This window comes from Aquila chrysaetos, chromosome 18 (genome assembly GCF_900496995.4).
Source record: "Aquila chrysaetos chrysaetos chromosome 18, bAquChr1.4, whole genome shotgun sequence".
Taxonomy (NCBI): domain Eukaryota; kingdom Metazoa; phylum Chordata; class Aves; order Accipitriformes; family Accipitridae; genus Aquila; species Aquila chrysaetos.
Genome location: NC_044021.1, coordinates 16,135,649 through 16,153,479, shown reverse-complemented (window position 1 = coordinate 16,153,479; position 17,831 = coordinate 16,135,649). Strand labels below are relative to the sequence as shown.

General features: G+C 40.7%; 1 protein-coding gene across 1 annotated transcript in view; it reads right to left on the bottom strand.

The window, feature by feature from the left end:
• FARS2 (phenylalanyl-tRNA synthetase 2, mitochondrial) overlaps window positions 1–17,831 on the bottom strand; it is a 249,822-nt gene that overhangs the window by 71,740 nt on the left and 160,251 nt on the right. The window contains exon 10 of the mRNA XM_030041709.2: window positions 8,851–9,002. Within this exon, the coding sequence (XP_029897569.1) occupies window positions 8,851–9,002 (152 nt within the window). The remainder of the gene's footprint in view (window positions 1–8,850; window positions 9,003–17,831) is intronic.

The window sequence follows — 17,831 nt, the reverse complement described above, 5'->3', positions numbered from 1 at the left end:
GATACATCACACTTCAGGACTGTGTTTCCCCCCTCCCCTTTGAATGGGAACCTGTGGTTACTTCATCTTTTTCCCTTCTTGAATACCAATCCTCCCACAAGCCTGCATGTTAGCCACCAGCCTCCCACCAAAGAAGAATAATGGGACTCCTACTGAAGCTCATTAATAGTAAATTATTTTCAGTTAGTGAAGACGATTTTCTCGGTGAAGTCTTTGAAGAGCCAGGGACGGTACAGCAGAACACTGTCTGCCCCACAATTGATTTGAATACAGTGGTTTGAAGGAAACCTCAGACTTCAATAGTGAGCCATTAAGAACAGCTATTTGTATGGTGCCTGTCTGAACACTAAGGGTAGGAGCGAAGGTAGAGTCTGTCTTTCCTGATCTGTTTATTATTCTTTTTTTTTTCCCCCACCAGATGGTCTTCAAGTAAACACTGGCATCAGAGGTCTAACTGGCAGTCACAAGCTGTGTAAAAAGCTGTAAGAACTCACACTTTATTGTATAAAGCAAGGATTTTCTTTTTAAAAAAATTTTTTTCTTTTTCTTTTTTGTAAAACAAAGTCAAGGCATTTACTAGTATTTTTCAAGTGCATCTTTCTGGCAGATGAAGCAAGAAATGGCCAGCATAAGCAGATGCCGAACAGTTCAAGGGCACACTGTTTCTACAGGACAGACTCCTCTGTCCCTCCTCTCACAGTTCTTTATGACACTCTTAGATTTGGGCAGGGAACTGCTATTTGGGGGACTTTCAAAGCAACCTGAGGGAATTAGGTATCTGAATCCACACTGGAATTCAAAAGCTCTAGGCCAAGCATTTAAAAACCTTTGAAGAGGTTCCTTAACAAAAATATGCAGACAGATTCCAAGTCTACACATGTATACATAATAAATATAGCACTGAAAAAGGTCTACTTCCATATCAAACAATACTTTCTGGCTTGTGCTATAAAAGTGCATGCTCATTTTTGCTATCTCCGACTTCACCCAGCAGGTACTACAAAGAAGCTGGAACAGAGCTGGTTAAAATTCAGAATTTCTAAAATATCTTAAAAAGTCTTTTTTAAACAAAAATATGTGCATATTTACTCAATTCTATATATTCTTTTCTATCCGGAATGTTTTTGCTGGGGAGGAAAAGGAGGAATTAAAAGCTTTTCAGTTCAATTTCCTCAAAAATAAAAACTAGCAGATGGCTGCCCTGTGCTCCATGAATGCCCCTGCTACTGTGCAGGATATCTGGGAAAGCTAAACTCTGACAGTCTCAGTCCTGATGGGGGACAGCAGGACATCCAGATTGCTAGAAAATTGGAAGTGCAAGACACCCTGGAGCCATGTAGCAATCAGCATGGCAGGGTTACCTTGTAGTTACAGACACGGAGCCAAAGTCAGGGCTCCTTTGAACCTCTACGCAGCCAGGATGAAAACCTCACTGTCTCAGCCCTCAGGTGGTAGATTATCTGGGCTCTGGTGGGACATGAGCAGAACCCGAATGTCTCCATAAAGCATCTCTCTCTGGGCAGCCCAGTCTTTAAATGAATTTGGCCAGAAAGTCCCTGACCACCTCTAAGCAGGAGCTGCTATGAGAATGGTCCTGCTATTTCTACACAGCTGCTGTTCAAAGGAGAAAAGGCAGGGAGGAGGAAGAAACCAAAGAGTAGTTGGGGCCGCTCCAGCTGTGAAGCAAGCAAACACCACTGGATCTGGGGCACAGGGGAATGCCTGACGCACACACTAGGAGTAAAATGCACTCAAAAGCATGCAACCTCCATTACAGGCATGTTTTCTAAGCTGAAGCCCATGAGGCAAAAGAAACAACAGAAAAGGTTCTCATTCGTGAGGGAAAACAGGTGACACTGCTCCCGGTTGGGACAAGAGAGGGAAAAGAGAATAGGGACTGGGGGTACTACTATAGTGCTTTAACTAGCCACTACATGGTCTTCAGCGACAGCTTAAGAAAGGCTCAGAAGTCAAACAGTATCCACTGACAGAGTCTCCCATGAACACTTAACCTATTGCAAAAATATTAGTCTTACGCTCATTTGACCAAACAAGAGAAAAAAATCCAGAGCTGGAGAACCTAGTTCATTCATAGGAAACCAATGCTCTGCTAGCTACTGTCAAAAGCAGCTTCTGGGTTGTTTTTTCTGCAGAGAAGCTGCTGCTGGGGCTTTGCCAGTTCAGCAGTTAAAGGTAATCTCAAAGAATCCCTCAGCAAATTGTAAAGTGCTCAGGCTGAAGAACAACAAGGTGTTCAGGGACTGAACTGATTGTTTTAATTTGCATAATACTAGCAGCAAGCAGCACTTCAGAATTATTCTGCTTAATTCACCTGTTCAGAAGCAAGACAAAACCAAGCCAGCTTCAATAAATAAACCAGACCTAAAAGTATTTGATTTGATCTCCATCTAGATAAGCAAAAGTGCAACAAATCGGGTAATAAAAAGGAAAATGATGTTACTACATTCTTTTTTCTATATACTAACAAGGACCTAGGGGTGTGCATTGACACAACACAGCAGTCAATAGGATCTGACTCTTCACTGTCAGATCCGTTCCTTTTGCTATTTGGAAAAGAAAAGACACGGGTCATCCGAGTACTCCCAAAGCCTCTAAAGATGGTGCCACGGTGCGCCTACCTTCCTCCTTCACAGCAGCCAATACATTTCCTCTCACTTCATTTAACAGACTAATACAAATGTGCAGATCTTACCCCAGAAGTGTGCAAGTAATTCACTCAAAGGCAAGAATAAATCCTCTATTACCTATTCCCCACTTATATTTTTAACAGCATAGCCATCAAAATGCAGCAAATCAATTTTTCCCCCTTACTGTCTCCACACTGCCCATTCAGGGTATTTTTAGTTGTTCTGATTAAAAATTTACCTCTTAAGTACCACTGAGGACACAGTGCATTTCTTGATTACAGTTTTGTATACTTTTTTCAGCCTACCTACATATCTTCCATACAAAGGAAGATGTGGAGGCATATCCTTCCTTCTGTCCTTCCTTCCCTTCTCTTTCTAACAAAAAAGAAATTTTAGCATCAAACTTTAAAACATCAGGTCCCAGACCAGTACGAAAACAACCTCTCTGCAAAACACAGAAAGTACTTTTTCAGAATGAGGATGTGAGGCCATGACACCTGACAGGTTTATGCAAGCTACCTAGATGAGGAAACACAGCATGCTAAGCTGAAAAAAACATCTGCCGGGCTCACCCAAAACAAAGATAAAGCAGTCTCGGCATTTCTGGATTCTCTTTGTGGTGCTGCATTGTAGGGGACAGGGACTTATCCCCGGGCTCTCCTCTCTGTCTGTCCTCTTCATCGGGGACAACTCAGGTCAAAAATGTATTCTGCTACTTCTACCACATATTCTATCATGTGTGATTAGCCAGTATTTCCTCTATTACTTTGGACAGGTATGCTTTCATTACCATCCCTGGAATTCCATGTGTGTGTAGTCACAATACTTACCTGAATGTCTCAGAAATGCAAGACACTGGGATTCTCTGCATGGCAGCAGTTTCGATTTGTTTATTCATAGCGGGCAGAGACCCTTCTACCTTTTGACTGCCATTCAGCCAGCCTTTCTTTTTCTCTGTGAAACCTGTTTCCTTTCTGAAACTGGAGAAGTTTTGATCACTGAAAAGGAGATTACTTTCTGATTTAACTTCTGAAGGTCATTCCTATTGATTAGACAGCTTAGACAAGTTGAGTAGTAGAAGGTCTGAACTTAAAGATATGGAGGGTACAACAGCCATTGCAAAAAGTAAGGAAAAAACCCCTGACTTTCTCTTCTCCCTTCAGTATCAATACAGTCCAAAATATTCTCTTCGGTTTTGCAAATGTTTTTTCACTAGAATGTTCCAAAGGGAAAAATGTCAGCCACAAATCCTCACTCATCATGTATTTGCACAGCAATGCTTAAAGGTCCTTAAAGATCTCAAAGGATTTGAAAGAAGTAATTCAGTCAGGCAGCAGGAACAGTGCCACTACTTTCCAGTGGCTGGTCGCACGGCTCATGCAGCATACAACAACTCAAGGCAAGTCACAGTGAACTGATTTTACACACCATGCACAGAAAAATATGTTCCACAACCCAAATGTATGAAAATCTAAATGTTTGCCGCTAACGCATCAAGCAGAGAGAGCTTAAATCCACAAGATGGACTGTGGAAAACATTTTGCGCACTGCAAAGAGACATTTTTTCTCTGTTCTGCTTGCCTTACAGATACCCCACTCCTGTTCTTGCCATAACCACCACAGTTTCACTCAGTTTCCTTGGCCTTTCAGCAAAGCCACAACTTTTTCTTCATATCTGCTGATTTATTCTTTATATGCCTGAATAATGGGTGTGTTACAGCCACGTTTTGTGTTATTCATCTTGGATGAAGTTACACCATGACTGTGTTATCAGGACAAGCCTGATACAACATTTAGGTTCCAAGAATACCCTAAAAATTAGGTGACAGTGGGCCTTACTTTTCCATCCACATTCCGTTGTACAGGTCTGTGATGGTCTCTTACGTTACAGGCGATGGGAAAGTATCAACAGCTGACAGGATCATCCTCTGAGCTGTTCAGTCTCACGTACTACTCTCTCCCTCCCCCAGATGCATATTTTGAATGCAAGAGCCATATCTCACACAGGTGATGCTCCTCTCTTGTTCAAGGATCTCCTGTTCCCAGATTTCCCAGTCTGATTGCGGATCTACGCCCCCTGAGCAGCTGCCTAGGGTCCCAAGTGCTGTTTGGCAGCTGAGACCCATAGGCCGTCTCCTCTCATGTGACACCTTGTGCAGACACACATCTGTAATGTGGAGAGGTGCGTGGGGATTGCACACATCTGAAAAGTCCATGTTCTCCTTTTAGTTCAACGCTTTTGATTCAAAAGAAGAGTTTGGGGCAGGTGGACTTGTTTGGAATTGCTGGGATGAAAGCAAAGGGAGGAAGTTCTTGTGGATCAGAGGACTCTTGCTGAGCATCCCTACAGTTATCCTGGTTTCCAGAATCATTTTATGCAAAAGCTACCTACTTCAACTTAGTTGCTAAAACTCAGTTCTCTGCTTAGGACAGAGCACATGGATTTCTTTGCTCTGTGTGGTCTACCTGTTGCACTGGTGAACAGGAATTTAGAGGAATGACAAAATTCAAGAGAGATAAATACAGAAATGTCTACATGTCCCAACTACTGCTAGTACATTATTTTCTAACAGGGAATGCTTATTCTTCCACCTCAAAGTAACATGCGACTGCAGTATGAAATAACTTTCTGCTTGAAACATTTTACAATTGATCGAGCCGCACTAGACTGGCATCCTTTACAATTAGTTTCAGCTGTAAGGAAAAGAAAATAACATTTTTGCAGACTAAACTGAACCAAAAAGTTTATTTTCTGGAAAGCTTTCTTCACACATTGCACATTACTCAGTTCACCTCAATGCTGTGTCTTGTTTAGTTAGGTTTATGTAAGATGCATTTAGGCTGGAACAGTTCTTAATTACCCTAGCACAGTAACTTGACATTCCCCTAAATTTGTGCTTTTCAGCAATGAGACTCCTTCTTGCTGTATCTTTTAATTGCCTGTGCTTTCCTGGAAGATGTCTCAACATTATCACCTTACAAAGCAGATAATCAAGATTTACTTTTTTTCCCAGACATCTCTTCCTTGTTTAAACAATTACTTGTCTCATGCTTTTGTTCCCCCCCTTTCCTCTTCCCTGTACAGGAATACATTTTCACTGCTAATACACACCGTAATTGCAATGTACTGGAGCATGGTTAACAGTCCGAAGCCCAGTGGAACCTTGAAAGGTTTCTGAACCACAGAAAAGTCTGTAAGGTAACTACAGAGTATCACAAAGACAGCTTTTATACAGGATCTTAATTAAAAGACCTCTTTCTGTGTTCTAAATTAGTTTTATTTGTATAGCACTTTCTGTTTTCCAGTCTTTATAGCCCTATAACTAAGAAAGGTAGTTTAAGAAGGAAAATAAGACTGCCAAATGTCCTAATTCCTCATGAAATCGGTATTTTTAAAGGATGAATAAAGTCTGCATTTTAAATTCTAAAAGTGATTAATTACGAGCATGAACTTATTAAGCTGCTTGTAAGTAACTAACATTCAAGACAGCAGCACTGCAGCCTTCCCTATCCTATACACTTTTCTCCCATCTTCCACACCAGAATCACTACAAATTCGAGATAATGATTACAAGCATCTATATCTGTAACATACAGATCCATAGCAGCACTGAGGATCTCTTATGTTAATTTCTGTGCCCAGAGGCTTTTCTGCAACACTGAATTAAAGAAGCCACTGTATCGTTCCTGTAACAAGACAATTATCTTGGAATTAAGACTAAGCAGAACACTCTTTTCAAAGAGTCAGTCTTCCAAAGGCTTCAGAGAACAGACAAAATAACTTACACGGCTTACGTCATCGGTCCGCAAAAGTCACATATCTGCACACACCCTGTTCTAAGGAGAAAGGGCAAAGTAACTATTATGTTACAGTCTTTATCTATAATTCTTTTTTTAATGAGGTAGATAACCTCCTTGGAATTACTGTTTTTTAATGGGGCATTTTAGAAGATTTCTTCTATTGTTGTAGCAGTTGAACAAACTAAGAGGACTACAACATCACTTATCAACAATCCATTAGTGTCACCACCCACACTCTTCAGACATGAAGGTGAGAAATGTTTCCTTCTTGTACTGTCAAAGCATATTTGGATGTCTGCTGAGTGAGGGTTTAATGGCTTTAGAGGATAATTTAGGAAAGTCCTAAATCTGTGTGACAATTCTCAGTAAGCAGTCATCCTTCCCATCTATTTGCAGAAGTCACAGAGGGAAACAGAGGTGTATCCCTTGTGGAGGAAGAAATGATCTTGTACTGAACAACTGTCACCCCTGCTATATGTTCAGGATGTGTGAAAGCATATCAAAGGAGAAAACACATATAGTGGAAATCCAGAGTAGTGAATCCGGTCCCTACCTCACCACTCTACTAGCATGGAATATAATATTCTCAGTAAAGAAGAGAAGCATGACCCATGAGCTGAGCCGTGACTGATGCAGTGCTGCTGGCAAGGCCCTCTCAGTGTATGTGGATTCCTCCAGTGAGCTCAAGAGTAATCACAGAATAAAACTGCCTCTGTTTGAGGGAGCAGGGAACAAGATTTCTCCAAACCTTCAGCCTTGGAAGAGCTGCTTACACTACACACAGGGTTTCCCCCCCCAAGAGAAGATGTAACAACAAAGATGACTGCATGTTTGGTATCACCAGGAAGAATGTAGACAAAAAGTGGCCATGAACACAGAGGTGTTATACGTACAATAAACATTCAGCATGAATGAATGGAAAGGACCAGTTCCAAAAATGGGTCTAACATCCCAATTTTTACAAAAAATGTTGATCATACTGTATCAGAACCATCATGATAGAAGACCATTAAATATATTTTCAGCAGGATCCATGCTGCATGATCCATGAGCAGCCTTCAATGTCTATGCACTTGTGCTGACTGATACTAGGGTGCAGTCCCAGTGACAATAAGAAGTTATCCATACCCGCAAGAAACTTGCTTTTGAATTTCTCTGTAAGATACAGTCTTATTGTTCTTTACAATGAATAGTACTCATTATCTTATCCTAGCCTATATTCCTCTGCTGGACACACCATTTTGAGTATAGGAGTAAGATCCTTTTGCATGATTTGCATGTGAGGACCATTCAAGAATTAATGACTCAAAGCTTTCAGAAGCCCACAGAAATTCCACTGGCATTTCTGTTTCTTCACCCAGCAAAAACAGTCTCATATAACACCACACAAAAAGGGTAAAAAGGAAAAAAAACAAATAAATATTAATCCACTGCACCACCATGAAAACTAGGCCATAGAATAATCTATCCATCCAGTCTGCAACACACATCAAATTCAAAAGAACAGGTTCAAATACCTGGATGTAGAAAGAAAAAAACAACAAAAACCTATAGGTGTTGGAGCACAACATGAAGCATTTTCCTATCATCTTCAAAAAACAGTGCAATTAGGTTTACTACCTGCCTTTCTACAGCACCAAAAAAAAAAGTCTCAAAGAAAAGAAATTATTTTAAAACCCATTTTTAGAAAGTTGGGTAGCCAGCAGCATATTTACTTCTTGATTTGGAAACAGCAAATTGAAAAACAGTGCATATGTAATAACTGATACTTGTCAGTTTTTGAGACAACAGATAGTATCTGTTGGACAAGTAACCTGTGCACCCAATGATCTTGTCAGTGCTACTATATCCATAAGAAGGTATTCTGAAGCCTGAGAGATTGTTCAACGGCGCAAATAAGTGTCAGAAAGAAAGGAACAATGTCTATTTTCTTCTCCCTGTTGAACACCAACAATAGTATTTTGCAACAAATCATTATTAGCCCTGACATTTATAGTAAAGGTCTACTAGTGAATCAGGACTAGAAAAAGAAAGGAAGAGAACAAGGAGACAAACACCAGTCACTCAGCGAAGAGCAGGACAAGAATCTCAGACATGTTATGGATAAGAGTGTCACGCACTGGCAGATGTATTGAGGAAGGCAGTTATTTGCTGCTGTGATTAACTGAGCACAACACATTGGGGTTGCGGTCTGAATACCAGAAACTCAGTACTAGTACAAAACTGAAATATAAAATAATGTTTTTAAGTAAAAATATTTATTCTAGAAAGTGTTGTAAAAATGTTTTGGAGCTAAAAAATTAAATGTGCAAACACTGTAAGAATCAAGAATTTCTTGGTATACAGAAGTAAAATATTTATATTCTGACCACAGGAAAAACATGTTAAAAGTTTTACTTACTTTGGATGGGTAAATTCATCCACTAGGACAACCTTTTCTATCAGGTCTCCACCAATGGTTCGAGCCAAATCATAGAAATCATTCTTAGAGTATGTCTCAGAAGGCAGCCAAAAGGAGATGTCATTGATCAAAGGTGGATATCTGCTGAGTGGCTAAAAAAATTAAAACACATACCTTTATAAGTGGCTGGATTTGGTAGGTATACCTACAACTGTTTTGAACTTGTATAACACACAGAGTACACATTTTTGAAGCTTTCTGAAATGCTTTTTGAAGTGCAAACTGACCTCATAAACAACTGAGATGCAAGTTTTTATACTAGGAAATATCTTTTAAAGATCCCCTCACAATCACTTTGATTCATTCATTCAGAAGAGAAAAATTGTTTTGTTTGCTAAAATCAGCACTTATGAGCCTGAATAGATAGAGTTTTGGATCAGAGCTCTTTAAAAGGAAGAAATCATTTTAACATGATTATTCACCGGGTAGAATTGCACTTTTTAAAAGCATTTTTCAGATTTTTTACAGATTCAAAAATTCTTATCACATTAATGTATAAAATTGATTTGTATTTTATATAATTCTTATATAACACAATATGATTATTATTCATACTGCCCAATTTCTAAGAAAGTCTTATCAGCCAGTGCCACCTTATTAAAAGGCTACAGTAAGAAACACACTTTGGCTTAAAAAGAGGGATCAGTTCACTTCCCAGTGGTTTTTATAGACATCCAAACCTCTACAACAAAAAAAGTATTGCTGTTAGCATAATTAGTAGTTCCACAAGTACCACAACAGACTCTTAAACATAAAGGGGCATCTTTGCTGCAGACAGAAAGACCTCGTCTCATGGTCAGAACAGTGTAACTTGTTATTTGCAAAAACAGGAAGAGAAAGAGAACAAAATAATTATTAATTTTTCAGTTTTGATGAAACTTCCCCAGTCAATGGGTTTCAGATCTCGCCTTTGCTAAGGAGTTTTCCCCTTTGAACAAAAAGAAAATGGTAATGCTCTTCTTTCATGCCCTCTAGACCATGTAATACCTTACTTCTGCCTCCCATTAATACACTGCAGTTGAAATTTGGAATAAGTACTTTTGCGCAAGATTGTTGGGGTCTGCAGGAGAAAACATCTTTTCTTATTTTGCTTATATGTATATGACAGCTGATGTGTACCCCTTGGTCTATACAGTATATTATCTCACTCAAAAATGTATTCCATGCCTGGGAATGTTTTATGATGGAGCAGTGAAATCCTAAGTGAATACCTGCTAAAGCCATAAACCTGTTAAAAAGGCAAATTTACAGCATGCTGATTTACTCAAATCCTGTTCTGTACAGTGTAAACCAGTCAATAAATATCTGATAAGGAATACAGTGCAAGTTTTAAATTAATAACTCCCCAGTGAATAAAATTGTGAATCACAAATGATTATCCAACTTGTTAAAGGAATAAACTTGTCAAATAAATTCATATTCTGCACACCAAATTAAAAAAACCTTGCACAATAAATCTACCACACAAGAGCTTTTGATAAAACACTAATGAATGAAATGTAAATATCTCCTCTGCTATACAAAAGTCACAGCTGCAAATGCTGGAGATACTCCTCCGTCAACAGCCTGATACATGGATACATGTGTTAGTGTAAATAAAGTTACAATCCTGCAGTAAACCCCTATATTCTCACCTCACTCCTATCTACCACTATATTTACCACTGCTATATTTCAGAAACCTACTGAACACACTTCAAAGCTTGTGGGGACTAATCCAAAACTCACCGAACTCCCAGCTTCAGGACATTTAATTATTCAACCAGTAGATGTGGCTTATGAGCCTAACCATGACCCCTCCATTTGGGCAGGTGCCTACTTTCATTCCTACAGGTACAACGACACTAAAGAAAAATAAGTACATGTTCAAGTAACTCAGTAACACCCTAAACCCTGAAAGGAGCAGAGTACCCACAATTCATAGTGAGTGAGTATTTGCTATTAATTTCAAAAGAAGCAGGATTATGTCAGGCGCATGAAAACAGAATTCTCTTTCCCACTTAAAATGTGATGTACACAAGGACCCAATGTGGCTAGATCTTGCAAATGTACCTGGAACAGTCTGACTTACATTATCAATGTCATCAAATTCCATGTGAGCAAAGTTACTCAAAGATGTAATAAACTGTAGGGTCTGGCCCTCCTGGATTATCAAGTCTACAAGAAAACTGCTTCTTTGACTCAATCCATGGTGTTACTAGCCTAGATAATTGTTGTAATTTTGTGTGTGCACGCATGTGTGTACACTTGTGTGTGCTACAAAGACTGGAAGGACAAATGCTTAAAACAGTAAGTGTAACTTTTTTATTATTAGTTACTAACCTTTTCTCAGAGCCTTATAAAGCAGAAAAATCTTTTATGGTAAAAGGCAAGGCCATAATCCTGTATTATACTGTCCCTTCACCACCTGACTGCAGTCAATATCATTGCAGTAAGTATTATATCAACACTAAATTTAGTATAAGGATAAAATTCCTAGTTCTCAAATGTATTGATCTGTTTGTTGTAGAGCTACATGAGCTACATAATTGTTTATTAGCTACACCTAAAACATGAAGAAGATAGGACAAGAGTCTCCAACTGGCAGGTCTAAATGAAGTTACTAAGTTTGTATTCAGGCACCCCAGCAAATACAAACTGTGGTCCAACAGATCCTGTTGCCATCACCGTCCTCCTTTCTAAACTGTCCTGCCCTTTAATGACAGAGCAGTCTAAAGCCCATTGACTTTGATCCCTTTCCAGGTTCAAGGCAAACGGCAGCCCCAAAGACTGTTTCCTTATGAATTTACAGACACTTTAGAGGCTCCCGTCGAGAGTAGTGTGTTCTTCCCATTACATTTTCTGCTCTGCTGTCATCTCCAGCCACCAGTCCCGGCTACATCCTCTTCCCAACTTAGGTGTGCTCCAGCACAGTGCTCGGAGAAGCTAACAGGACACTGGCTGGCTCCGCTGCCTGCGTGCTGGCCAACTCCTAGCACGCTGCCCAAGCCTGGAAGCCCCACCGCCCCTCCTTCCACTGCCTGACCGCCGCCCTTAGGTTTTTGGGGACCTGAAAAGAAGTTTAGGAAAAGGTAGAACCGATCCCACCTGCGGTGTGCTGCTGTGAGGTGCTGGCCAGGCCTGGTGGACAGCACTGATGATGCACATACAACTCTGCACCACTTCTTTGGTCCCATCAGAGCTTTGTCACCACAGCACTACTTTAAATGTTCTGTTTACTTTGCATTTCAAACACTACAGTGCACTATCGTTGACATTTTTCAACAGCCTCGGAAAACAAGAGTGCTTTCCCAGTAATTACACCATCTACAGGACTCCACTGAGCCTATGTTGTAGGGAATATTGCAAATAATGATATCACATTTTTCAATCACCCAAGGTACAAGCATTTAGGAGTACTGAATTACTATCATTTTTTTAAATAATGAAATGGAACCGTACGATGATCCACCCTCAATGATACATTTCTACTAGTCATTAGCCACACTTCCTTCTCTGGTTAATAAATAAGCCAAGTACTTGCTAAAACTGCAAGCTTTTCCTTCTCAGGATGCTAATTTTAGTATAGAAATGAGTAGCTGGACACCAGTGCTGTAGCCTGCTGTGCCAGCCTGCCTTGCCTGTGCTTAGATGTACCTGAAGAGCGCATCACTGAAATCTCAGGGCTGTGACTCTTCTACATGTGTTTGTGATAGTTTAGGGCATTCCTCATCCCCAGCCCTCTGCTCTACCTTTCTGTCCAAGATTACTGCCCCTGCAGCAGCTGATAAAACAATCACATGCTCGTTCCTCCACCACTGCAGTTCACAGCCCACTGTAGTCAGCTGAAATTTGCCACTTTCAGTTGTTTATGATAATATATGCTGGATGAAGTATTGCAGCAGCTTGAGGCATTGGGGGACAGCTGTCTTAAGCAGCAACAGGATCCACCAGAACTCATCTGTAGCATAAAATAGCAAATACTTGGGCTCTGCGTACGTTGCCACACCAGGGCACTACTCCAGACAGCGGGATGAATCAAGTGGTCACCGTACGTGTAGTCTCTGTTTGTCCACACACAGCAAAGGATCATCAGCTAGTCTGGATCCAGATACCTCACAGCTGCACAGGAGAGAAAATACAATACATGGCAAAAGCCCCCACCTCCAGAGGAAAAACAGCTGGGGATAACGCACAGACAGTGCCAGCGAATGAGCCAGCACAAGGCCACAGAGTGTCTATAGCCCACAGTCCTGAAAACCAGGATGAACCATAGCGCTTTCCACAAATATTTGGCATTAAGAAAAAAAAAAAACACAACACATTTTCCCAGATGCAGTAACCGTGAGTGCAACATGCCAAGGGGACAGGAAAAGTTTTGTGCTGTGGCTGTTCGCTCAGTTCCCTCCCTGCTGCTGGCTGCAGACACAATGGGGGGACACAACGAACAAGCGACAAACATGGCAAAGGAAAAAGCTGTACTTCTATTTTGACAGTGGCGACACAAACGCAAGGTTAACGACGACGGGTACCACAAACTGGGTTAGCAACTCCACAGCAGCCAAACTATTAAAAAGCCAGCCACGCTTTACTGCCATCACCAGTTTGAGTCAGAAAAATATGAGACTTAGCAGCATCGCGGCTGTCAAGCTTTAACAGTCCTGCATTGCCCATGTTTTGGAGAAATATGTACATAAACTATACAGTTTTAATGCAATGTCATAGTCTCATCAAAATGAAAGCTACAGTCCTGTAATAGCTAAGCCTTTCTTAATATATTCCATGGTGGAACTACATTAATTCAGTGTTATCATAGGAAATTTAAACACGTAACAGGCATGAAATTCAAATTTGCAAATTTACAACTGTAACTTAGCCCCCTTGCACATAATGAAGTTTCCTGTATTTGTGTGTATGCGCCTAGATTTACACTTGTGTATTTATGACCAGCGTAGACAAATTACGGTTGCTGCAGGAAACATAATTCTGAATTTCTTGGCTTGTCATGGCTTAAAATTTGCAGTCACAATGTTCCATTATGATAAGCTTTCTACCCTTCCCTTCGCCAAATCAATTTTTTTCTTAGTTATATATATGGTAAATTCTATATGTTCATACATGTATACACACACATGCATTTATGTGTAAACACACACACAGATATCCAAAGGAGGAAATGGAGAAATTTCAACAGAGAACTTCTATAAAGTCTGATAAGCAGATATACAGATACGTTCTGGGATTAAGCTCTTAAATCTAAAGCAAATGGACCAGTTTGGGATTGATGCACTACTCTGTCCTGCAGGGAACGGCTGACGGACATTAGCCTCCAGTGGTGCTCCGAGCTTCTCAAGGAATGAACACACAAGTATGATCAGCCCTTTTTGGACAGCAGTCTGCTCCCCCCAGAGCCCTTCACCTCTGCAAGCTCACACGCAGGTACGGGGAACACCATGTGTCCATGGGAACATCATGTGCTTCCTGGATTTCAGGCACTCTACTTGTAGGTAGACCATTTTGAGTGGAAGAGGGTTTTTTTATGCATGGGTGAGAAGGCTCTGTCCTGGGTTTGAATATCATGTGAGTGCCTTTGAGTGTCCCAAATGGCTTCAAACCATTAATTCATTCCATGTGAAAAGGGAAACACCCTTCACTATTTCTCACAGAAGCACAAGGAAAAGAGGAGAGAAAGTAAGGGAGGCATCAGGTTTCAAATTAACTAAAGGGTGCATTTTTTTCCACACTGTGCATACCATAACCAAGGACCTGTTACATGGAACTAAAAGGGACTAAACAAATTCATGGCGGACAGGTCCTCCAGTCACTATTAAACAGAGTGATCCAACTGCATTTTTGGTTCAGCAACTTTCTCATGGTTTTAAGCAGGATCAGTAAAAGTCTAAAACGATCACACTATTTTCATACTTGCTCTGCTGTTCTGCTGTTCTCCAAGCACTTGCTGTTTGCCATCATGTGAGGCAGCATACTTGAGCTGGATGGTTAGGTATAGCATAACAGGTCTTTTCTCATTAAGAAAATTGCTTCTTTCATGGCATTCTGGTAATGACAATATTACCTACCCAAATCTCCTTTCTTTTTCTAGTTTAGTGATTTCCCATCTTAAAGCGAGTATGAAGGATAGCATAAAGACGTTGAGCTACTGAAGAGATCTGGATGTACACCACCTTAGATACAACTCCTCTTAGGCATGGCAGCAGTACTATGCAATCAAGTCTTCCAGGGGCTCTAGGGCTGGGGGAAGGGGAAGGATTGCCCAAACATTCCCACAGCCATCCCCATTTTCCTCTCTTACTTTCTAACCAACCTGATTCCTTTCCATTTCTAAGGTTTTATTTCTCATGGTTGATGGAAATGTTTGATTTCTAAGCTGTGTTTAGGAGCCCTGGTTCCTACCCTGCTCTTTCACTTGAGACAAGAACCCAAGCGAAAGCTACCACTGGCCACAAGGAGCATTTGCCTACAGATACTGCAGCTGACTGGATTTGCCAACACACACCCACAGGTTGAATCAATCAAATAATATCCCAGTTTCCACTCCAACTAGTGCAGTTCACAGCCCTTCATGGGGGTGAAAAAGGGGGAGGGATGTCAGACTCCCCTCTAAAGATCAGTACCTTGAAGAAAATCATACATTTCACAGAAAGACTGGCTTATTTGTCAGCACCGGCCTGAAAAATTAAAACAGCATTGGGTTACAAGTCATTGCTTCCTCACCTTGGCAAAGCACTCCCTTTCCCTTTACCTCCCTCATCCCTGGGGAAAAGCAATCATGGAAGTATGGAAATACAGGAAGTACCTTGCCAAAAATATAAGAAAGAAAACAATGTTATCAAGAAACATGGTAAATTAAACTGTTCTCAAAGGTAAAACACCCATTCTAGATCCAGGTTGAGCAGGGAGGTGCCATGGGGCACAGACTGTCTTTCTAGGTAAGTCTCAGCCTTCAGCGTGGGATGAAGTGGCTGCAGCCCCTTGGCAGGAGGTGCAGCTTTGTGCCTGGCCAAATCTGTGGATCAGATCCCTCTCTGCTCTGCACACCACCATCTGAGCTCTGTCCCCTTCCCACCTAAGCGAAGCCCTATGGGGTCTTGTTGAAGGTAAGAGTTTCTCTCTTGAGCCATATTACAGGTTCCCTGAAAGTGCAAAACAGGAGGAGTTTAATTGCTTATATTCTGCCTAAAGTGGTCACCGAGTAGCTCTTCATATCACCTCGTTTACTCACCTTTTCCAATGCTAGTGAAGCACCTTTGAATAGAAAAATATGCCAAAGAGTCATCAGAAATGCACGCACATGGGCACACGCACAAGAACAAATACGACTTTTCTTGCATGCTAAAAGTTACACCTTATTACAGAGGAGCCTGCCTGACAAAGGAAAGTCGATACCTAATATGACACTGAAAAATTAAGATGGGTAACAGCCAATGAAAAGATTAAAGTTCTTACATAAGATACTCCACCTTTTCCAAGCACCAGCAAGAATGCACAAGAGGACTGGTGCTGTGGCAGAATGAGTGAGTAGAAAGCTTACTGTAAAACATGTTCATCCAAAAGTACTGCTAGTTATTAAGTCTCTGTGGTCCCACCAGAAAGCGACACTGTATTCTTATGCATAGGAGTATTTTAAATTGCAAGCATTTTATTTTCAAGTCAAGCTCATTTAAATTTGTCATGGACAATACTCCAAATTGAAAGCCACCACACACTTCTCTGAGTGCAAATATGTATTTTAAACTGACCTGTGGTCAAAAAACTGAGAAACAATGCATGGCTTTTGAGATGCTTTCCAGACACAGAAAGATCATTTCTATTGCCACTGAAAAGATTGTTTTTATATGATTAGTAAGGAATTGAAAAAGCACAGGAAAGACACAAAAATTTGAAAGGATTGACCTAATCCTATTAAAAGCAGGGCTGTTGCAGTGTACACAGCAGAGAGATATTTCCAGAAACCCATGCACTTGGGCACTTGGATATGCCTTGCTACTTGTGATCCGTTTACAAAAACTACCAAAAGATCAATACAAATGGCTCCTAAATACTGGTGATGGACTTTCTGCCCTGTGCTTGACTAGTCAAAAATAATTTCTCATTCCCATAGAACAGATAGGACTCACAGGGAGAATCACCAAAAGGGATGTGTGTCTACTACTCACTCCCACATCTCATCTTCTTACAACCCCCTTTTGAAAGCACCAGGGTGAAGAAGAGATTAGCTTGACATGTTACTATAGCAGTTCTAGGTCTACCATGGAAAAATATGTATTCTTCTCATGCTTCTTCCCCAACCTCCCAGTTGACAGCCTACTGAGCTAGCTGGTCTCACGGCGCTAATCTCCCATTTCAAACACACGTATATCACTGCAAAACAACTAAAAGCCAAGAAACGCTTTTGCTGGTATCACTTTTCCTTTTGAGCAGTTTCTACCAGAGAACTGTTGTGACACAAAGGGGAACAGATAGGACAATCTATTCATTATGTTGTGGTGGTGTCTATAGAAAAAGAGCAAGCTTGTGTCCTGGAGAAGGAATCCAGTGATGTGGAATCACCCAAATGGTAAGTGGATTCTCACACCAAATCTAATAATCAACACTTAGGACTGCCTTTTGCACAGGCTGTCCATGTTCCTTCTGTCCTTCCTACCCAAATCTCCCACCCCACAGGGAGAATCACTCTATCAGGTTTTTTTTTAGCAGGGGTAAAAAGGGCAGAGAAGACACCTCAGAAAACAAACCATCAATGAATAAAGACTGTATGTACCAATCCTGCAGTTTTCTAAAAAATATCTACCATGCTTGCAAGGAACAGGTGATAAACCGGTATAAGTCAGCAGAAACCTAACTTCTCAGCAGATACTAAGAATTTCTTCTTCAGCAAGGCTGAGCACCTGCAATTCCTGCAGAAGGCATTGGTTACTGCAG